This window comes from Bufo bufo, chromosome 9 (genome assembly GCF_905171765.1).
Source record: "Bufo bufo chromosome 9, aBufBuf1.1, whole genome shotgun sequence".
In the NCBI taxonomy this organism is placed as follows: domain Eukaryota; kingdom Metazoa; phylum Chordata; class Amphibia; order Anura; family Bufonidae; genus Bufo; species Bufo bufo.
This window is the reverse complement of record NC_053397.1, coordinates 94,610,922-94,634,676: the sequence shown is the minus strand read 5'-3', so window position 1 is coordinate 94,634,676 and position 23,755 is coordinate 94,610,922. Positions and strand designations below refer to the sequence as shown.

The following is a 23,755-nucleotide window of genomic DNA, read 5'->3' as shown; positions in this document are numbered from 1 at the left end:
GAGGCAAAAAAGAGGACTAAGCGGTCTTATAAAAAATCTTATAAGAAGCTGTTAATCGCATAGTCCCGGTTTAACCCTTTAGGAGCCAGTGTCTGTAGCCGATGGATCCATCTGAGTAACATTTCTATACGGTTCCCACCCCGTCTAGGTAAAGTGACTTCTTCAATGATCTGAAACCGGAGTTGTGAGGCATTGTGTCGCTGCTGGTGAAAGTGTTGAGGAATGGGGAGTAATAAATTCTCATTGCTTATGGTAGATTTGTGTTTACCAAAACGTTCCTTCATGCGCATGCTGGTCTCACCCACATAAGGCCTCTTTCACACTTGCGTTGTTGGGATCCGGCATGCACTTCCGTTGCCGGAGGTGCCTGCCGGATCCGGAAAAACGCAAGTGTACTGAAAGCATTTGAAGACGGAACCGTCTTCCAAATGCTTTCAGTGTTACTATGGCACCCAGGACGCTATTAAAGTCCTGGTTGCCATAGTAGGAGCGGGGAGCGGGGGAGCGGTATACTTACAGTCCGTGCGGCTCCAGGGGCGCTCCAGAATGACGTCAGAGCGCCCCATGCGCATGGATGACGTGATCCATGCGATCACGTGATCCATGCGCTTGGGGCGCCCTGACGTCACTCTGGAGCGCCCCGGGAGCCGCACGGACGGTAAGTACACTGCTCCCCCGCTCCCCGCTACACTTACCATGGCTGTCAGGACTTTAGCGTCCCGGCAGCCATGGTAACCACTCTGAAAAAGCTAAATGTCGGCTCCGGCAATGCGCCGAAACGACGTTTAGCTTAAGGCCGGATCCGGATCAATGCCTTTCAATGGGCATTAATTCCGGATCCGGCCTTGCGGCAAGTGTTCCGGATTTTTGGCCGGAGCAAAAAGCGCAGCATGCTGCGGTATTTTCTCCGGCCAACAAACGTTCCGTACCGGAACTGAAGACATCCTGATGCATCCTGAACGGATTACTCTCCATTCAGAATGCATTAGGATAATCCTGATCAGGATTCTTCCGGCATAGAGCCCCGACGACGGAACTCTATGCCGGAAGACAATAACGCAGGTGTGAAAGAGCCCTAACACAGACCGCAGGGGCACTTCAGCAGGTAGACAACAAAGGAGCTGTCACATGTGAAGTGTCCCCTCACTGGGATCTGCTCACCATCGGCTACAGACACTGGCTCCTAAAGGGTTAAACCGGGACTATGCGATTAACAGCTTCTTATAAGATTTTTTATAAGACCGCTTAGTCCTCTTTTTTGCCTCTCTCTCTCTGTTGGTTGCACACTGTTGCAATATATTGCAATTAATGAATGTTGCTATTAGGATATGTTCATATGCACAATTTGTGTCACTTACTTGCAACAATGTTTCTCTTCACAGTGCAACTGAAATTTACTTTCCAGGGTGTGACCTCTGTGAAGACTCAACAGGAGGCGTTCACTCACATTGTTGTTTATGTGTCTCCCCGGCAACGTGATGTCATCATCACATGACCAGGGGTGGGTTATTTAAACCTGTTTTGTTTGCATGTTCTTCCACTCATACTGCTGCTCACTTCTTGTTTGAAAAAGGCACCTGTGAGTGCCGAAACGCCGCGCGTCATATGAGTGTCCAATAAATCTATCACCAGCAAAGATTTTTGGGAGTGCCGGTTTTCTTTCATTCTCCTAATATCAAAGAGGTCTGAAACGCGTCACTTGTTGCACCTTGCTGTATGGAATTTTAAACCTCTGAAATAAAGAAGCCACGTATTCACACCTGACCTGAGCTGGACTTCTCCTTCCTTTAAACCGTTGTTCATTCCCGCATCCAGGTGCGGTGTGCGGTGTCCGGGCCCGTAGGGTGTCGTGGAGCAGGTGAGAGCTGCCTTAGGCTACTTTCACACTTGCGTTGTTCTTTTCCGGCATAGAGTTCCGTCACAGGGGCTCTATACCGGAAAAGAACTGATCAGGTATGTCCCCATGCATTCTGAATGGAGAGTAATCCGTTCAGTTTGCATCAGGATGTCTTCAGTTCAGTCGTTTTGACTGATCAGGCAAAAGAGAAAACCGCAGCATGCTACGGTTTTATCTCCGGCTAAAAAAACTGAAGACTTGCCTGAATGCCGGATCAGGCATTTTTTCCCATAGGAATGTATTAGTGCCGGATCCATTCAGAATACCGGAATGCCGGATCCGTCCTTCCGGTATGCGCATGCGCAGACTGAAAAAAAGGTGAAAAAATAAATGCTGGATCCGTTTTTGCCGGATGACACCGGAAAGACGGATCCGGCATTTCAATGCATTTTTTCGACTGATCAGGCATTTTTAAGACTGATCAGGATCCTGATCAGTCTTACTAATGCCATCAGTTAGCATACATTTTGCCTGATCCGGCAGGCAGTTCCGGCGACAGAACTGCTGGCCGGATCTCTCTGCCGCAAGTGTGAAAGTAGCCTTACGCCCAACTACTTTAAAACTTGGATCCAAACTCTGGGTATGAGCACGAATAATGAAGAATAATGCAAAAAGTCACATCATCTGAATAGCTATAGTGAACATGCAACAGTTTTTCATATGGAATATTGTGAATTATATATCTGGAGTAGCACGAGGAGGCATGGAAAAGTGAGTTTGCAGCATTTTCCTTTCTATATAAGTTGTCTTTACCATAAAATTCTTCACTGATTGTTCCAAATCCCCCAAAAACTATTTTTAGAAAATTCATGTTAAACATAAATTCATAGTATTATTATTGATATAGCTTGCAAAACCTATGAATTCCACCTCAGTGCCATGCCAGACCAAAAACACATTGTCAACCATACAAAAAAAGGATTGAGTGTATTCAAAATATATTTCTCCTTCCACCCACACATAAAAATATTCTATTGGAAGGTGTAAACTGAGCTCCCATGGACACCCCTTCTATCTGAAAAAATATTTCCTATTAAAGTAAAAATAATTTAGATGAAGTAAAAAATGAACAGCATGCAGGAGCTACTGCACCAAGTCTGAACTATACGTACCATAGCTGCTCGAGTGATGTGCCAGTGCAGCCAAACCCAGAGCATGTGGAATCTATTAATACAATCAAATAACATTGGAGGTAGCAAAACAGTAACCAGTATCCCATTTTAAATTCTGAAGAGCATTTAATACATATTTGCTGTTCCTGATGCAACTAGGAATATTTTTCCCAAATGTCTGGAGGTAAAAATCCCCTAATCGTTCACACACTTATCTCATCCCCGACACGATTGTGAAACCCACAAATAATCAGCAGTTTTATAATTCAATACTCCAATCTTCACTCCTTCCTCCAAGATCTGTAGTTTTGTCTGGATCACTGTTCTGGGATTGGTCATAATCCTGCAGTAGGTGTTTACATCATATAATATTTCAGGTTACACTGCTTGCACAATCCTGTTTTGGTACTATTACCATCCCTCCTTTGTATATTACTCTCACCAGTAGATCAAGATAAGGCCTCATGCACACAAACATACAGTGCCTTGCAAAAGTATTGACCCCCTTGACTTTTTTTGTGTTTTATTACATTACAGCCTTAAGTTCAATGTTTTGTTAATCTGAATTTTATGTGATGGATGAGAACACAATAGTCTAAATTGGTGAAGTGAAATGAGAAAAATATATAAATAAAACTATTGTTTAGAAATAGAAAACAGAAAATTGGCATGTTCGTATGTATTCACCCCTTTTGTTAGGAAGCCCATAAAAAAAATTCTGGTGCAACCAATTGCCTTCAAAAGTCACATAATTAGTGAAATTATGTCAACCTGTGTGCAATCTAAGTGTCACATGATCTGTCATTACATATACACACCTTTGTTGAAAGGCCCCAAAGGCTGAAATACCTAAGCAAGAGGCATCACTAACCTAACACTGCCATGAAGACCAAGGAACTCTCCAAACAAGTAAGGGACAATGTTGTTGAGAAGAACAATTCAGGGTTAGGTTATAAAAAAATATCCAAATCTTTGATGATCCCCAGGAGCACCATCAAATCTATCATGACCAAATGGAAAGAACATGGCACAACAGCAAACCTGCCAAGAGACGGCCACCCACCAAAATTCACGTACCGGCCGAGGAGGGCATTAATCAGAGAGGCAGCACAGAGACCTAAGGTAACCCTGGAAGAGCTGCAGAGTTCCACAGCAGAGACGGGAGTATCTGTACATACGGAAGGACGACAATAAGCCGTACGCTCCATAGAGTTGGGCTTTATGGCAGAGTGGCCAGAGGAAAACCATTACTTTCAGCAAAAAACAAAAAGGTACATTGTGAGTTTGTGAAAAGGCATGTGGGAGACTCCCAAAATGAATGGAGGAAGGTACCCTGGTCTAATGAGACTAAAATTTAACTTTTCGGCCATCAAAGAAAACGCTATGTCTGGCGAAAACCCAAGACATCACAGCACTCAAAGAACACCATCCCCACAGTAAGACATGGTGGTGGCAACATCATACTGTGGAGAAGTTTTTCAGCAGCCGGTACTGGGAAACTGGTCAGAGTTGAGGGAAAGATGGATGGTGCTAAATACAGGGTTATTCTTAAGCAAAACCTGTACCACTCTGAGGCTAGGACAGAGGTTCACCTTCCAGCAGGACAATGACCCCACACACATTGCTAAAGTAACAATTGAGTGGTTTAAGGTGAAACATGTAAATGTGTTGGAATGGCCTAGTCAAAGCCCAGATCTCAATCCAATAGAAAATCTGTGGTCAGACTTAAAGATTGCTGTTCACAAGCGCAAACCATCCAACTTGAAGGCACTGGAACAGTTTTGCAAGGAGGAATGGGCAAAAATCCCAGTGTTAAGATATGGCAAGCTCATAGAGACTTATCCAAATCAACTTGGAGCTGTGATTGTGAATAGTTATGCACACTAACTTTGTTGTGGGCATGTTCTGTAAATTAAATGATGCAAATCCTCAAACAATCTATGTTATATCCAGGTTGTGAGGCACCAAAATATGAAAAAAGTCAAGGGGGATGAATACTTTTGCAAGGCACTGTATTTACTTTCCGTGTCCGTTCTGTTTTTATGGGCAGAACCATTAATTTTTATGGGTCCATGTGCATTCCGTTTCCGTATGTCGGCATTTCCATTTTGCAAAAAATAGAACATGTCCTATTATTGTCCACATTACAGACAAGGATAGTACTGTTCTATTAGGGGCCAGCTGTTCCGTTTTGCAAAATACGGAATGCACATGGACGTCAGCTGTATATTTTGCGGATCCGCTTTTTGTGAACTGCAAAATACATACGGTCGTGTGTGTGAGGTCTAAGGCTGAGTTCACATCACTGTTAGGCTGGGTTCACACGGGCGTTGCGGGTGACGTGCGTTTTAATGCGTTTTCCACGCATTTGAGAAAAATAGGCATGTTTGGTAGCCAGACCCGAACCCACACTTCTTCACAGAAGTTCGGGTTTGGGTTAGGTGTTGTGTAGATTTTATTATTTTCCCTTATAACATGGCTATAAGGGAAAATAATATCAGTCTTAATACAGAATGCTTAGTAAAATAGGGATGGAGGGGTTAAAAGCCCGGCTTCTCTTCTGTCTTCTTTGATGACCTGGGAGGAAAAGGACCTTTGGTGATGGATCATGTGATGGACCATGTAATGAGTGCAATTACGTCACCAAAGGTCCTTTTCCTCCCAGGTCATCAAAGAAGAAGACAGAAGAGAAGCTGGGCTGCGCGAACAAGTGGATGAGGTGAGTTAAATATTTTTTTATTTTTTTTAACCCCTCCATCCCTATTTTACTAAGCATTCTGTATTACGAATGCTATTATTTTCCCTTATAACCATGTTATAAGGTAAAATAATAATGATCAGGTCCCCATCCCGATCATCTACTAGCAACAATGTGTGAAAATCACACCGCATCTGCACTCGCTTGCGGATGCTTGCGATTTTCACGCAGTCCCATTCACCTCTATGGGGCCTGCGCTGTATGAAAAATGCACAATATAGTGCATTTTCACGCAATGCACAAGTGATGCGTGAAAATCACCGCTCATGTGCACAGCCCCATAGAAATGAATGGGTCTGGATTCAGTGCGGGTTTAATGCGTTCACCTCATGCATTGCACCCGCACAAAAAACTCACCCGTGTGAAAGAGGCCTTAAGCTTTCAGTTCCTTTGAACAATCAGAAGAAAAAAAAAGAAAAAAAAAACTGATCCGTTAATTATGACTAGAGATGAACAAATTTGTCAAACATTTGATTCGGTCGGTTCGTCTGATTTTCCAAAAATATTTGATTCGATTCCAATTTATTCATGAACAATCATGTTAAAAAAAAAAACTATTTCCTGGCTGCTGAGAGCCTGTATAGTAGTGTAGAACACTGTGCATTGCAGAAACATGCATTAGGGAGCCTACTGTGCTAGTGAAACAGTACTGTGAGTCAGTATGTGTCACAACCAGACAGTTGAGAAGCTCTGACAGGAGCTTTCCAGATCCTCCTCCTTGAGTTTCTCTGTTTTGGTTAAGTTCCTCATCTCGTTAGTCTATCTCAGCTGTCATGCAGTTGGACTGATTGTTTCCCTTTAAGTTCCTCCCCATGATGCATTAGGTTGCGGCTTATACAACTTCCTGGAGTGTGTGTGCTTGCTGTTTCTATTTCCCAGTCCTCTGCAAGATAAGTGCTGTTCCTTTATTTGTGATTTTCTGTCTGCTGGATTTTCAGGTGACCCTGACTCCCTCCGTGTCTAGTGTAGGGAGCCGGTGGTCGTGTCCCCTCACTATTGTAGGGTCTTCAGGTATTAGATAGCCGAGGTACGTGGATATGCGCCCATCCACCTTTGGGGTGTTCGCATAGGCTGAGCAATTAGGGAGAGTGCCAGGTCTCATGTAGGGGTCTCCCTTTTGTTCCTTAGTTGTGGATCCAGTGAGTCATTATTGTATTGCATTGTCTTGTTTCCTGTACACCATCCGTGACATTATAAGCCGCCAAAACCGTCTCAAGCATGGATCCGGTTTCACTTTTGGCTGAGCGCTTCCAGGGTCTTTCATTGGAGGTAGCTGATCTCCGTAAGACTTTTTCTCAGTTTCAAGTGACCGGTTCAGCTTGCGTTCATGGAGTTTGTTCTGAGCCTAAGATCTCGCTCCCGGATACGTTCTCCGGGGGTAGTGAGTATTTTGTGTGTTTTAGAGAGGCTTGCAAACTCCATTTTCGCCTTCTTCCCCATTCCTCTGGTGATGAAGAACGGAGGGTGGGGATCATTATATCGCTGCTCAGGGGTAACGCTCAATCCTGGGCCTTTTCGCTGCCGGAGGGGGCACGGCCCCTCCGTTCAGTGGATGAATTCTTTTTAGCCCTGGGTCAGATATATGATGATCCGGATCGTATTGCTCTGGCTGAGTCTAGACTACGTCTGTTATGCCAGGGTAAACAATCCGCAGAGATATACTGCTCAGAATTTCGGAGATGGGCAGCTGATACTGGTTGGAATGATGCTGCACTCCGAAGTCAATTTTGCCATGGTCTTTCAGAGGGATTGAAAGATGCATTTGCCTTTCATGAGAGACCTACCTCCTTGGATTCTGCTATGTCTCAGGCCGTTCGTATTGACAGGCGTCTTAGAGAGAGAGGAGAGATCTCTCCTTCCTGTCATACTCAGTCCCGGGACAGTGCAGCGGTCTCTTTCTGTGCGCAGGGGTCTCAGTCGCTGTCAGCCCCTTCTGAGCAGGAGCCCATGCAGCTGGGGTTGATTGCCTCTGACAATAGAAGATTCAGCCCGCATGGGATGCTTTGTTTTTGTTGTGGAGGTATAAATCATTTGGCAAATGTTTGTCCCTCTAGGAGATTCAGGCAGTCTTCTGGGAGTAATAAAGAAACAAAAAGGAAAAAATCTTTTAAAAATGTTCTGTCTGTTACTATTGGCATGGTTGAGGCGGAAATTGAAGGTTTTCCGTTTGCTTGTAGTTCCCGTTTTGTCCTGACTGCTAGGGTGGCGCTAGAGAGCAAGAGCATTTTTTGTGAGATTTTTGTGGATAGTGGAGCAGCTGTCAATCTCATTGATAATCAATTTGCAATAACTCATGGTTTCCAGGTATGCACTTTGGGAAAGGATATTCCTGTTTTTGCTATTGATTCCGCTCCACTTTCTCAGAAATCATTAAAGGGCATAGTTCACAATATCCATTTAATTGTGAGTGATGCTCATGTTGAGGATGTGTCATGTTTCGTCCTTAGCGGTTTGCCTACTCCTCTAGTGTTGGGGCTACCCTGGCTCACTAAACATAACCCCACCATTGATTGGCAAGCGAGGCAAATAAATGGTTGGAGTGACTTTTGCAGAGAGAATTGCCTCATGACATCTGTTTCTGAGGTTTCTACTAAGACTGTACCACCTTTCCTCTCTGAATTTTCGGATGTCTTCTCTGAGAGTGGAGTTCAGGATTTGCCCCCGCACAGGGAGTACGATTGCCCTATTAATCTCATCCCAGGCGCCAAGCTGCCTAAATCTCGTTTATACAATCTTTCCCAACCTGAGAGGGTCGCTATGCGTGCTTATATCTCTGAGAGTCTGAGAAAAGGACACATACGACCCTCGAAGTCACCTGTTGCCGCTGGTTTTTTCTTTGTTAACCACCTCAGCCCCCAGTGCTTAAACACCCTGAAAGACCAGGCCACTTTTTACACTTCTGACCTACACTACTTTCACCGTTTATTGCTCGGTCATGCAACTTACCACCCAAATGAATTTTACCTCCTTTTCTTCTCACTAATAGAGCTTTCATTTGGTGGTATTTCATTGCTGCTGACATTTTTACTTTTTTTGTTATTAATCGAAATTTAACGATTTTTTTGCAAAAAAATTACATTTTTCACTTTCAGTTGTAAAATTTTGTAAAAAAAACGAGATCCATATATAAATTTTGCTCTAAATTTATTGTTCTACATGTCTTTGATAAAAAAAAAATGTTTGGGTAAAAAAAAAAATGGTTTGGGTAAAAGTTATAGCGTTTACAAACTATGGTACAAAAATGTGAATTTCCGCTTTTTGAAGCAGATCTGACTTTCTGAGCACCTGTCATGTTTCCTGAGGTTCTACAATGGCCTGACAGTACAAACACCCCACAAATGACCCCATTTCGGAAAGTACACACCCTAAGGTATTCGCTGATGGGCATAGTGAGTTCATAGAACTTTTTATTTTTTGTCACAAGTTAGTGGAAAATGATGATTTTTTCTTTTTTTTTTTCTTTTCTTACAAAGTCTCATATTCCACTAACTTGTGACAAAAAATAAAAACTTCTATGAACTCACTATGCCCATCACGAAATACCTTGGGGTCTCTTCTTTCCAAAATGGGGTCACTTGTGGGGTGGTTATACTGCCCTGGCATTCTAGGGGCCCAAATGTGTGGTAAGGAGTTTGAAATCAAATTCTGTAAAAAATGACCTGTGAAATCCGAAAGGTGCTCTTTGGAATATGGGCCCCTTTGCCCACCTAGGCTGCAAAAAAGTGTCACACATCTGGTATCTCCGTACTCAGGAGAAGGTGGGGAATGTGTTTTGGGGTGTCATTTTATATATACCCATGCTGGGTGAGAGAAATATCTTGGTCAAATGCCAACTTTGTATAAAAAAATGGGAAAAGTTGTCTTTTGCCAAGATATTTCTCTCACCCAGCATGGGTATATGTAAAATGACACCCCAAAACACATTCCCCAACTTCTCCTGAGTACGTAGATACCAGATGTGTGACACTTTTTTGCAGCCTAGGTGGGCAAAGGGGCCCATATTCCAAAGAGCACCTTTCGGATTTCACAGGTCATTTTTTACAGAATTTGATTTCAAACTCCATACCACACATTTGGGCGCCTAGAATGCCAGGGCAGTATAACTACCCCACAAGTGACCCCATTTTGGAAAGAAGACACCCCAAGGTATTCCGTGAGGGGCATGGCAAGTTCCTAGAATTTTTTATTTTTTGTCACAAGTTAGTGGAAAATGATGATTTTTTTTTTTTTTCATACAAAGTCTCATATTCCACTAACTTGTGACAAAAAATAAAAACTTCCATGAACTCACTATGCCCATCAGCGAATACCTTGGGGTCTCTTCTTCCCAAAATGGGGTCACTTGTGGGGTAGTTATACTGCCCTGGCATTCTAGGGGCCCAAATGTGTGGTAAGGAGTTTGAAATCAAATTCTGTAAAAAATGACCTGTGAAATCCGAAAGGTGCTCTTTGGAATATGGGCCCCTTTGCCCACCTAGGCTGCAAAAAAGTGTCACACATCTGGTATCTCCGTACTCAGGAGAAGTTGAGGAATGTGTTTTAGGGTGTCTTTTTACATATACCCATGCTGGGTGAGATAAATATCTTGGTCAAATGCCAACTTTGTATAAAAAAATGGGAAAAGTTGTCTTTTGCCAAGATATTTCTCTCACCCAGCATGGGTATATGTAAAATGACACCCCAAAACACATTCCCCAACTTCTCCTGAGTACGGAGATACCAGATGTGTGACACTTTTTTGCAGCCTAGGTGGGCAAAGGGGCCCATATTCCAAAGAGCACCTTTCGGATTTCACAGGTCATTTTTTACAGAATTTGATTTCAAACTCCTTACCACACATTTGGGCCCCTAGAATGCCAGGGCAGTATAACTACCCCACAAGTGACCCCATTTTGGAAAGAAGAGACCCCAAGGTATTCGCTGATGGGCATAGTGAGTTTATGGAAGTTTTTATTTTTTGTCACAAGTTAGTGGAATATGAGACTTTGTATAAAAAAAAAAAAAAAAAAAAAAAAAAAAAAAAAACAGCATTTTCCACTAACTTGTGACAAAAAATAAAAAATTCTAGGAACTCGCCATGCCTCTCACGGAATACCTTGGGGTGTCTTCTTTCCAAAATGGGGTCACTTGTGGGGTAGTTATACTGCCCTGGCATTTTCCAGGAGCCCTAATGTGTGGTAAGTAGGTAAATGACCTGTGAAATCCTAAAGGTGCTCTTTGGAATATGGGCCCCTTTGCCCACCTAGGCTGCAAAAAAGTGTCACACATGTGGTATCGCCGTATTCAGGAGAAGTTGGGGAATGTGTTTTGGGGTGTCATTTTACATATACCCTTGCTGGGTGAGAGAAATATCTTGACAAAAGACAACTTTTCCCATTTTTTTATACAAAGTTGGCATTTGACCAAGATATTTCTCTCACCCAGCATGGGTATATGTAAAATGACACCCCAAAACACATTCCCCAACTTCTCCTGAGTACGGAGATACCAGATGTGTGACACTTTTTTGCAGCCTAGGTGGGCAAAGGGGCCCATATTCCAAAGAGCACCTTTCGGATTTCACAGGTCATTTTTTACAGAATTTGATTTCAAACTCCTTACCACACATTTGGGCCCCTAGAATGCCAGGGCAGTATAACTACCCCACAAGTGACCCCATTTTGGAAAGAAGAGACCCCAAGGTATTCGCTGATGGGCATAGTGAGTTTATGGAAGTTTTTATTTTTTGTCACAAGTTAGTGGAATATGAGACTTTGTATGAAAAAAAAAAAAAAGCAGCATTTTCCACTAACTTGTGACAAAAAATAAAAAAATCTAGGAACTCGCCATGCCCCTCACGGAATACCTTGGGGTGTCTTCTTTCCAAAATGGGGTCACTTGTGGGGTAGTTATACTGCCCTGGCATTTTCCAGGGGCCCTAATGTGTGGTAAGTAGGTAAATGACCTGTGAAATCCTAAAGGTGCTCTTTGGAATATGGGCCACTTTGCCCACCTAGGCTGCAAAAAAGTGTCACACATGTGGTATCGCCGTATTCAGGAGAAGTTGGGGAATGTGTTTTGGGGTGTCATTTTACATATACCCTTGCTGGGTGAGAGAAATATCTTGACAAAAGACAACTTTTCCCATTTTTTTATACAAAGTTGGCATTTGACCAAGATATTTCTCTCACCCAGCATGGGTATATGTAAAATGACACGCCAAAACACATTCCCCAACTTCTCCTGAGTACGGCGATACCAGATGTGTGACACTTTTTTGCAGCCTAGATGCGCAAAGGTGCCCAAATTTCTTTTAGGAGGGCATTTTTAGACATTTGGATACCAGACTTCTTCTCACGCTTTGGGGCCCCTAGAATGCCAGGGCAGTATAAATACCCCACATGTTACCCCATTTTGGAAAGAAGACACCCCAAGGTATTCAATGAGGGGCATGGCGAGTTCATAGAAATTTTTTTTTTTTGGCACAAGTTAGCGGAAATTGATATTTTTTATTTTTTTCTCACAAAGTCTCCCGTTCCGCTAACTTTGGACAAAAATTTCAATCTTTCATGGACTCAATATGCCCCTCACGGAATACCTGGGGGTGTCTTCTTTCCGAAATGGGGTCACATGTGGGGTATTTATACTGCCCTGGCATTCTAGGGGCCCTAAAGCGTGAGAAGAAGTCTGGAATATAAATGTCTAAAAAATTTTACGCATTTGGATTCCGTGAGGGGTATGGTGAGTTCATGTGAGATTTTATTTTTTGACACAAGTTAGTTGAATATGAGACTTTGTAAGAAAAAAAAAAAATTATTCCGCTAACTTGGGCCAAAAAAATGTCTGAATGGAGCCTTACAGAGGGGTGATCAATGACAGGGGGGGTGATCAATGACAGGGGGGTGATCAATGACAGGGGGGTGATCAATGACAGGGGGGTGATCAATGACAGGGGGGTGATCAGGGAGTCTATATGGGGTGATAACCACAGTCATTGATCATGCCCCTGTAAGGCTTCATTCAGACGTCCGGATGCGTTTTGCGGATCTGATCCATCTATCAGTGCATCCGTAAAAATCATGCGGACATCTGAATGGAGCTTTACAGGGGGGTAATCAATGACAGGGGGGTGATCAGGGAGTTTATATGGGGTGATAACCACAGTCATTGATCACGCCCGTGTAAGGCTTCATTCAGACGTCCGGATGCGTTTTGCGGATCCGATCCATCTATCAGTGGATCCGTAAAAATCATGCGGACGTCTGAATGGAGCTTTACAGGGGGGTAATCAATGACAGGGGGGTGATCAGGGAGTCTATATGGGGTGATAACCACAGTCATTGATCACGCCCGTGTAAGGCTTCATTCAGACGTCCGGATGCGTTTTGCGGATCCGATCCATCTATCAGTGGATCCGTAAAAATCATGCGGACGTCTGAATGGAGCTTTACAGGGGGGTAATCAATGACAGGGGGGTGATCAGGGAGTCTATATGGGGTGATCACCACAGTCATTGATCACGCCCCTGTAAGGCTTCATTCAGACGTCTGGATGCGTTTGGCGGATCCGATCCATCTATCAGTGCATCCGTAAAAATCATGCGGACATCTGAATGGAACTTTACAGGGGGTTGATCAATGACAGGGGTGTAATCAATGACAGGGGGGTTCAGGGAGTCTATATGGGGTGATAACCACAGTCATTGATCATGCCCCTGTAAGGCTTCATTCAGACGTCCGTATGCGTTTTGCGGATCCGATCCATCTATCAGTGCATCCGTAAAAATCATGCGGACATCTGAATGGAGCTTTACAGGGGGGTGATCAATGACAGGGGGGTGATCAGGGAGTCTATATGGGGTGATCACCACAGTCATTGATCACGCCCCTGTAAGGCTTCATTCAGACGTCCGGATGCGTTTTGCGGATCCGATCCATCTATCAGTGCATCCGTAAAAATCATGCGGACATCTGAATGGAGCTTTACAGGGGGTTGATCAATGACAGGGGTGTAATCAATGACAGGGGGGTGATCAGGGAGTCTATATGGGGTGATAACCACAGTCATTGATCATGCCCCTGTAAGGCTTCATTCAGACGTCCGGATGCGTTTTGCGGATCCGATCCATCTATCAGTGCATCCATAAAAATCATGCGGACATCTGAATGGAGCTTTACAGGGGGGTGATCAGGGAGTCTATATGGGGTGATCACCACAGTCATTGATCATGCCCCTGTAAGGCTTCATTCAGACGTCCGGATGCGTTTTGCGGATCCGATCCATCTATCAGTGGATCCGTAAAAATCATGCGGACGTCTGAATGGAGCTTTACAGGGGGGTGATCAATGACAGGGGGGTAATCAATGACAGGGGGGTGATCAGGGAGTCTATATGGGGTGATCACCACAGTCATTGATCACGCCCCTGTAAGGCTTCATTCAGACGTCCGGATGCGTTTTGCGGATCCGATCCATCTATCAGTGGATCCGTAAAAATCATGCGGACGTCTGAATGGAGCTTTACAGGGGGGTGATCAATGACAGGGGGGTGATCAATGACAGGGGGGTAATCAATGACAGGGGGGTGATCAGGGAGTCTATATGGGGTGATCAGGGGTGATCAGGGGCTAATAAGGGGTTAATAAGTGACGGGGGGGGGTGTAGTGTAGTGTAGTGGTGCTTGGTGCTACTTTACTGAGCTACCTGTGTCCTCTGGTGGTCGATCCAAACAAAGGGGACCACCAGAGGACCAGGTAGCAGGTATATTAGACGCTGTTATCAAAACAGCGTCTAATATACCTGTTAGGGGTTAAAAAAAACACATCTCCAGCCTGCCAGCGAACATTGTGATTCCAGAAGTTTTTTTCCAGGACCCATTGAAAATGAATGGGCCCAGATCTGGTCCAGATCTGTTCCTGAAAAAAAGGAACAGATCAGGAAAGAAAAAACGGACGTGTGAATAGACCCTAAGTGTGCACACCCTCTTATAACTGGGGATGTAGCTGTGTTCAGAATTAAGCAATCACATTCAAAATCATGTTAAATGGGAGTCAGCATACATCTGCCATCATTTAAAGTGCCTCTGATTAACCCAAAATAAAGTTCAGCTGCTCTAGTTGGTCTTTCCTGAAATCTTCTTAGTTGCATCCCATAGCAAAAGCCATGGTCCACAGAGAGTTTCCAAAGCATCAGAGGGATCCTATTGTTAAAAGGTATCAGTCAGGAGAAGGGTGCAAAAGAGTTTCCAAGGCATTAGATATACCATGGAACACAGTGGTGAATATGGAACATCAAGTGGAGAAAATATGGCACAACAGTGACATTACCAAAAACTGGACATCCCTCCAAAATTTATGAAAAGACTAGAAGAAAACTGGTCTGGGAGGCTACCAAGAGGCCTACAGCAACATTAAAGGAGCTGCAGGAATATCTGGAAAGTACTGGCTGTGTGGTACATGTGACAACAATCTCCCGTATTCTTCATATGTCTGGGCTATGGGGTAGAGAGGCAAGACAAAAGCCTTTTCTTACGAAGAAAAACATCTAAGCCAGGCTACATTTTGCAAAAACACATCTGAAGTCTCCCAAAAGCATGTGGGAAAAGGTGTTATGATCTGATGAAACCAAGGTTGAACTTTTTGGCCATAATTCCAAAAGATATGTTTGGTGCAAAAACAACACTGCACATCACCAAAAGAACACCATACCCACAGTGAAGCATGGTGGTGGCAGCATCATGCTTTGGGGCTGTTTTTCTTCAGCTGGAACTGGGGCCTTAGTTAAGCTAGAGGGAATTATGAACAGTTCAAAATACCAGTCAATATTGGCATAAAACCTTTCTTCCCTCTACCTAAAAGATTTCAGTTTGTTTTTCAATTGAGTTGTACAGTTTATAGGTCACATTAAAGGTGGAAAAAGTTCTGAAATGATTTCTCTTTGTCTAATTTTTTTTACAGCACAGAAACCTGACATTTTAACAGGGGTGTGTAGACTTTTTATATCCACTGTATATCGCACCCCTCAACCAGTATTTTGTGGAAGCAGGTATATTGCATCCCTCAATCAGTTTTTTTGGGGGCAACAGGTATATCACACCCGTTGCAAATAGTTGTTCCAATAACACTTGTCCCTCTATATACCTGCGGTATCGAAGCAGAACTGCACACTACTGCTGCACAATACAAATGCACTATAATATACCTTCCATGTTAGAAAGTTCATTATAAGTATATCACACCCCTCAGTTTATCACTCCTATCGATAGCACACCTATACCAGTTCTTAAAAGGACTTTTGTGGCTAGCATGGTGTCCCTAACAGTCTGCCCCTGCTCCACAATGCAACCTCTCCCTACACTGGCAAAACACTGAATGTAAAATGGCTGCCAGATCGGGTTATTTTATAGGGTGGGGGTGTGTCCATATGCTGAAACGTCTCAATTGACTGTCCTGTCCCACCTGATGGATGTGTCATGGGTCAAAGTTCGGCGCAATGCTAAAGAATATGGCGCATGCGAACATCACCATCTGTTTGCATGTTCGGCAAATTGTGAAACGACTGCCGGACGAACTGCAAGCCCATCTCTACTGCAGGTTATTTGACAGTAAACACTGAATATTAATCAGCTCAGGCATACCCACTTCTTCTGCCCTCTGCTTTTCCTCCTTTTCCATATCATCTAATATTGATGAGAATATATCATCAGGAACATCCAGCTCCTCCTCTTTTTGTATCTTGCTGATTTTTTTTAGAGCATGGAGACTTTGAAGGATTATTTGAAAGAAGTAAAGCCAGCAAAATATGAGGATGGTCGTCATTAAGACCTGGAACCCCTAAGGGGTGCACTACAAACAATGAAATGCAAAGTAATTCGTAACAAATCTAATTTCTTTGTGAAATTCGGCAAAGCAGCTGAATGAATTTTTTGATAACTTTGCTCATCTCTAGTTGTGATCTATAGTGAAGTGCTGCTTTGCAAGTTTTTACTAGTATTATTATTTTACTCTCTATCAACATGAGGTGGTAAATTACTAGATTATTTTTCACAGACTCATATGCTTACAAGCTCATAAAAATTAGCATCAAACTAGCTGTTCTGGCAAAGTGTTGGGAAATTTTTGCAAAGCTACTTCCTATTCACTGAAATGTCAATTTATTGTCTAAACTGAAGGCTTAACAGTTTATGACACTGTACAGAATGTACCTTTAGTTTTCTCTGGAAAAAAAATTCCAAGGTAATGGACATTATTGTACTGGAATATGTAATAATTAACACTTTTAATAGTTCACCTAGGATGGGCATTTATTCAAAGTAATTGACAGTATTTCATCGGTGAACCAAAAATTAGAAACTTAAATTTTAAAAAACTACATAGAAAATGAATTAATGTTTCACCAAAACTTGGACAATGTTACAGATAACAATGTACAGTACAATGCATTAGTATCTTAAACACTCAGAGCCCCTGTATATTCTGTTGTTTGGCAGCAGACGTTTTAAAGGGCTTCTGTCACCCCCCAACCCCCAATTTTCAGTTTTTGACTTATTATATTTGTTAATGTAAGCAGATTCCATATATGCCCCTCTTACCTCGGGCTGTGCAGTAATTACAGTAAAAAACATACTTTTATTATATGTAAATTTCTTCACTACCAGCAAGTTGGGCGGACTTGCTGGTAGCCGCCGCATCCTCTGTTTGAAAAAATGCCCCCTTCTCCACTTGATTGACAGGGCCAGCGAGCGCTCTCCTCCTCTCGCTGGCCCTGCCTGCAGCCTCAAATCCCTCGCCTGCGCCGTACCGGTCGTCATTCGGCGCAGGCGCTCTGAGAGAAGGACGGCCGCTCCTTCCTCAGTGCCCCTGCACCGATGACGTCAGCCCTACACCCGGAAGAGAAGACCTCTCTTGTGTAGGGCTGACGTCATCGGCGCAGGTGTTCCATAAGAAATTCCAAATGACTGTCTTACTGCATCCCACCTCAGCAGCGATGGCACGCTGTGAGAGACCCTGCTTATGCAGTTCAACAACCCAACCACGTTCAAAAAGGGAGTTTTTTTTGCCTTTGCCATCACAACGTGTGACTACCTGACAGAAAATGACAATGAATCCACATCTTTGCACATATTTGGCCTTTTAAAGGCATGTTGGATCAGCTGAAAAACAGCCTGTTTCAGTTTAATCGTTATTTTCAATTAATTGAATGCTCAAAAAATGTTTTGTCTCACTCTCATTTCTTCTTGCTGCATGTTGAAGCTCTACTTGGAACCTTGTTAAGATCCAAAAATGTAAAATAAGATTTTTGCCATTTTTCAAGTGGTCTTAAACTTTTGATCAGGACTGTATGAGTCTAAGACACATTCAGCTATCCTCTTAATGCTATTTCCAAACCATTTTGATGGGGTTTCATCAGCTTCTAACCTTTTTTTATGGACCAGACACCCTCTCCTTTTCCGAGCAGGGGGTGTCTGGTTGCCTCCCAATGACTTCCATTATACTCGGGGGCTTGGCCGAGTACACGAATATAGCAATGTGTTCGGGCCGAACACACGAATACTTTGGTGCTCGCTCATCACTATTACTGACTGGTACCTAATCCCACTTCAGATTCCTATTTTCAAATGTTTTTAAATACGCAATAGGAATACTGTAGTAATTTACCGAAGTCTCGTGCAACTGTAGCCGAGACAAAATTTGGCTATGAGGAGCCAACCCATTTTAATGCTGTATGGAAACAGCATTAACAACAAAGTTTTTGAGCAAATCGACTTTGGATCTATGATCTGACGCTCGATTCGCTCAAGCCTAATCCCAATCATCTGTCGGGAGAGAGTCAATAACTTTCCATATGTGTTAACCTGTTGGCCAGTCCTCTCTAAAATAGCAGGTTTGGTTGACAATATGTTCATATTAAATAAGATTTAGGTCTTGACATATGCATAGCCTATTGTTTTTACTTGAAGGAGGTGTCTGTTTTAGCCTGACCATATTCTCTAGTAAAGCATATGAATATTGCAGAGGTCTGTTGGAGTAACTCCCACTCAGATATGACCCAACCATGCAGTACAAGGAAAGTCATTCATTTGAAATGAGTGGTCAGACATGCATCCATGAACTCATGGCTTTATTAAAAAAAAGTGATTGTTTTGGTGAGAGAGAAGTGTTATTTTAAAAATGTATGTTTTGTTTTGTTTTTTTGTTAGAAAATAAAATTGTACTAACTGTGCATAATGTAGTTATGGTATTGGCCATGATATTTTAAATGTTTATATCCTGGGCAAAAATTTTGTAAATCTAGTAGAACTTTTGCATGCTAGCATAGAAAGTTGCATGGACTACACATGAGCACAATTGCACACTTCTTTTTAGCTAAGGTCTACATACCGTAACCTGCTGTTGAAAGCCCCAGATGCTTCATTCTGTTCTTCACCAACTCAGCCAGTTCTTGCCTTTCTGATCTTCGACACAATGTCATTCTTTGTTGACTTATCCTCTCAGTTGATTTGTTGGAATGTCTGGGAACTTTTCTGCTCAGTCTTCTGGCCCACTGCATGCTCTTCCTTCTCAGTAAGGGATGCTCTGTCTGGTCACTGGATGTGGAATTCCTATGGTTGTTACGATTTGATGACATTTCTTTGGTTTCTTTTGTGTCTTCCCATTCCTCAACGCTGATAGATATCTGAGACTTTAAAAACAGAACAATTTCATAGTTGCATTCCATATTAAATGGAAGTCAAAGTGGATCTGTCACGTAAATATGCTTTCCTATGTAAGCTCAGCATATGGCAGAGACAGGTCTGTACTGCTATTAGCCATAACAACCCAAAAAAGATTGCAATGTTTGGCAAACAAAATCACATAAAGAATATAGGGGACTTATGGTTAGTGAGTCCACTGTACACTTTGCCTGCTCTTGTTAATCAGGCAGCACAATTTTTATGTCACTTTGTAAAATATTACAAAAATAGACTGACACAAAATGAATGAAGCTACTGTAGGTACACGTCTGTACCAAACTAATGATTGCATCAAGTCATGACTAAGTCCACACAAGAATGTGTGGACTTCGATCTCAATTTCAGGGAAAATTCGATTCGCAGCAAAGGTGAATTTCATTGTGCTTTGTGGTAACAAATCGATTTTCCCTAAAATGGGGTAAAAAAATAAATATATATATATATATGTCATACTCACCTCATCTGTTTGAGCGTGAAGAGCCCGACACCACCATATTGATTGAAGATCCCACATGAAATTTTGTGCGAGGTGATGTATGACGTCACCATGCCAGCCGACGTGATGACATCAGGCGTCTTGCGAGATTTCATGCTGGATCTTCAATCAAGATGGTGGTGGTGGGCTCTTTGCGATCAAATAGATGAGGTAAGTATTATTTTATTTATAAATTTTTTATGATCGATCTTAATATTAATATTTGTGACAAAATAATCAGTCACAAAGCGCATTTTTTTGTAAAATTCAACCAAGCACCCATTGAATTTTCAAGAACTTCGCTCAACACTACTTGGCATATTAAAAAAAAAATATAGCTATGCTTTGGCTCTTGATGGTTTCTGAGGTCACCTAAGTGTGTTTTTGAAAATATACTGTAGTATGCTCTGGTATGGCTCTTTTTCTGCCATTTTTCCCCATAGGCTTCTATATAGGACTTTAAAAATGTCAGAAAAATGCATGTACGAGAAAAAAATAGCTTGAGAAAATGCTACTAAAAATGCTTTTATTTATTTATTTATTTATGTCACAAGCATTTATTTCAAATGTGTAGGTAAGTGTGTACTGAAGTAGCTTTAAAACTCTCCCTTTGTATAAGATTGTCATTATTGTACCATTAAGTGAATTCCCTTGACCTTTAAATTTTTTCACTTCTTCTTTTGGTACAAATAAAATAGGTTTTTCACTCTTCCGCATGAACAAATTTCAGTTTCTGCTCTTCCCTTTTGATCCCTCTAAATCCTCTTATATTAAATACCAATGCCTACTTGTCAGGTTTCCCTTGCCAAATGACATATGCCTGGGATTTTTAACCAATATTAGTCACATGACATCATTACACGTAAGAATGTTGCATATTTCAATATGTTCCCAAAAAAAATGCAGAATTAATGCTAGAAATATTATATGCAAGTGTAGGAGTGTAAATAGTTTCTAATAAAATCATAGCCATGTATGCAAAATGTAACACTTAGGCCTCTTTCACACGGGCGTCATGGATTTGGGCCGGATAAGATGCGGGGGCGTCGCGGGAAAATGCACGATTTTTCCGCACGAGTGCAAAACATTTTAATGCGTTTTGCACGAGCCGTGAGAAAAATCTGCATGTTTGGTACCTAAACCCACACAAACCTCAACTTCTTCACAGAAGTTTGGGTTTGGGTTAGGTGTTGTGTAGATTGTAACATGGTTATAAGGAAAAATAATAGCATTCTTAATACAGAATGCTTAGTACAATAGAGCTGGAGGGGTTAAAATAAAAATAAAAATAATTTAACTCACCTTAATCCATTTGTTTGCGCAGCCCGGCTTTTCTTATTTCTTCAGGACCTGGGTAAAGGACCTGTGGTGACGTCACTGCGCTCATCACATGGTCCATCACATGATCCATCACAATAGTGATTGATCATGTGACAGACCAGGTGATGAGCGCAGTGACGTCACCACGGGTCCTTTTCCTACTGCACAGCAAAGATGAAAACAGAAGAGAAGCCGGGCTGCACGAACAAGTAGATTAAGGTGAGTAATAATTTTTAATTTTTTTTAACCCATCTAACCCTATTGTACTAAGCATTCTGTATTAAGAATGCTATTATTTTCCCTTATAACCATGTTATAAGGGAAAATAATAATGATCGGGTCCCCCATCCCGATCGTCTCCTAGCAACCGTGCGTGAAAATCGCACCGCATCCGCACTTGCTTGCAGATGCTTGCGATTTTCACGCAGCCACATTCACTTCTATGGGGCCTGCGTTGCGTGAAAAACGCACAAAGTAGAGCATGCTGCGATTTTCACGCAACTCACAAGTGATGCGTGAAAATTACCGCTCATGTGCACAGCCCCAAAGAAATGAATGGGTCCGGATTCAGTGCGGGTGCAATGCGTTCACCTCACGCATTGCACCCGCGCGGAAATCTTGCCCGTGTGAAAGAGGCCTTAAGGTTACACTTGCTATGAATACATTATAAATAATCAGCTTAACCCTTTATTAAAGAAACTTGTAAAGATCAGGTTGAAGACTATAAATAGGTGTTAACTGTGGCTATAATCCATAACAATAACCAAATATTGTAAAATATTTTACTGCAAGTTGGGGTGAGCGAATTCTCTGAAATAAATTTACTTTCCGACTCATTTGGCAGTCAGATTCAATATGGTCTTCGTAAATTTGGCCTGATTCAAAAGTGTCCCATTTTGCCAGAAAAGATATGTATGATACTCTGGGGTTAAGATAGCGTTTGTAATGGCAAAGCGACAGCAAAAAATATAAACAGATGGTAATTGGTGGCAATAGCCTGTTTTAAAAACACAATACACAATGTACTGTCAGATTTTTTTTTTATGCTTTTTGAAAACAAAAAAATAGTCCAAAAATGTTCCCTTTGTAGAGGCAGATGCCCACTGTTGTTTATAAATAGTGCTGACCGAAGCACCCGAAGTGGAATTTAATCCAAAGTATATGAAAAATTCTATTCACAACAAATCCAGATTGCCTAACGTTTCATAGTAACAAATCATGTTCTTCCTAAAATGTTAGCTACACCTGTTACAAAGTGAAAGTAAGAAGCCCATGAAATCAAGATCACCGATAATACCATGCAGACAGGCAATCCGCAGCTAGTCAGCTTCTGTGATATCACAGCCCTTTAGAAGCATCATCCCGTGTGGTCTCCACTAGAGTTGAGAGAACCCGAACTGCAAACTTTAGGGTTTTCGGCACCCGGACCCGAACATTTGCGTAAAAGTTCGGGTTTGGCGTTTTTAAGGCGCTTTTTGAAAGGCTGCAAAGCAGCCTATCAACAAGCGTCATACTACTTGCCCCAAAAGGCCATCACAGCCATGCCTACTATTGGCATGGCTGTGATTGGGACAACTGCAGCATGTGACCCAGCCTCTATTTAAGCTGGAGTCACGTAGCGCCGCAAATCACTCTGCTCGGATTAGTGTAGGGAGAGGCTGCAGCTGCTGTGACCGAGAGATCAAGGAGAAATCTTATCAAGAACTGGTTTATGTACTCAGCGATTTACAGCAAAAGTGTTTTGTGGATGCAGTGCACAATTTTTTTAAGCCTGCCCTGAGCCAACTACTGCTGAAAACAAACTTTTTTTTCTTCAGTTAGTCAATATCAATACATGATCGGCAGCCATTTTATGCAACGATAGTGCAACAGCATAGACTATCTACAAGTCCAGAAATACAGCTTTGGCATACTGGGGTGAAAAAAGCCTCTAATATATTGCACATCTGGTATGAGACAAGCATAAGTGACTGTCACATTTAGGCCAGAAATACGGCTTTTTGGTTTCTGGAGTGAAAAAAGCCTCTAATATATTGCACATCTGGGATTACACGTGCATAAGTGACTGTCACATTTAGGACAGAAATACAGCTTTTTGGTTAGGGTGAAAAAACCCCTCTAATATACTGCACATCTGGTATTAGACATGCATAAGTGACTGTCACATTTAGGCCATAAATACGGCTTTTTGGTTACTGGGGTAAAAAAGCTTCTAATATATTGCACATCTGGGATTACACGTGCATAAGTGACTATCACATTTAGGACAGAAATACAGCTTTTTGGTTAGGGTGAAAAAACCCTCTAATATACTGCACATCTAGGATTAGACAAGCATAAGAGACTGTCACATTTAGGCCAGAAATACGGCTTTTTGGTTACTGGAGTGAAAAAAGCCTCTGATATACTGCACATCTAGGATTAGACGTGCATAAGTGACTGTCACATTTAGGCCAGAAATACGGCTTTTTGGTTTCTGGAGT

At 42.2% G+C, this 23,755-nt stretch overlaps 1 protein-coding gene across 1 annotated transcript in view; it reads right to left on the bottom strand.

The window, feature by feature from the left end:
* Positions 1–23,755, bottom strand: part of LOC120978569 (potassium channel subfamily T member 2-like) — a 1,475,081-nt gene that overhangs the window by 166,397 nt on the left and 1,284,929 nt on the right. Inside the window, 1 exon segment of the mRNA XM_040406800.1 lies at positions 19,125–19,425. Within this exon segment, the coding sequence (XP_040262734.1) occupies positions 19,125–19,425 (301 nt within the window).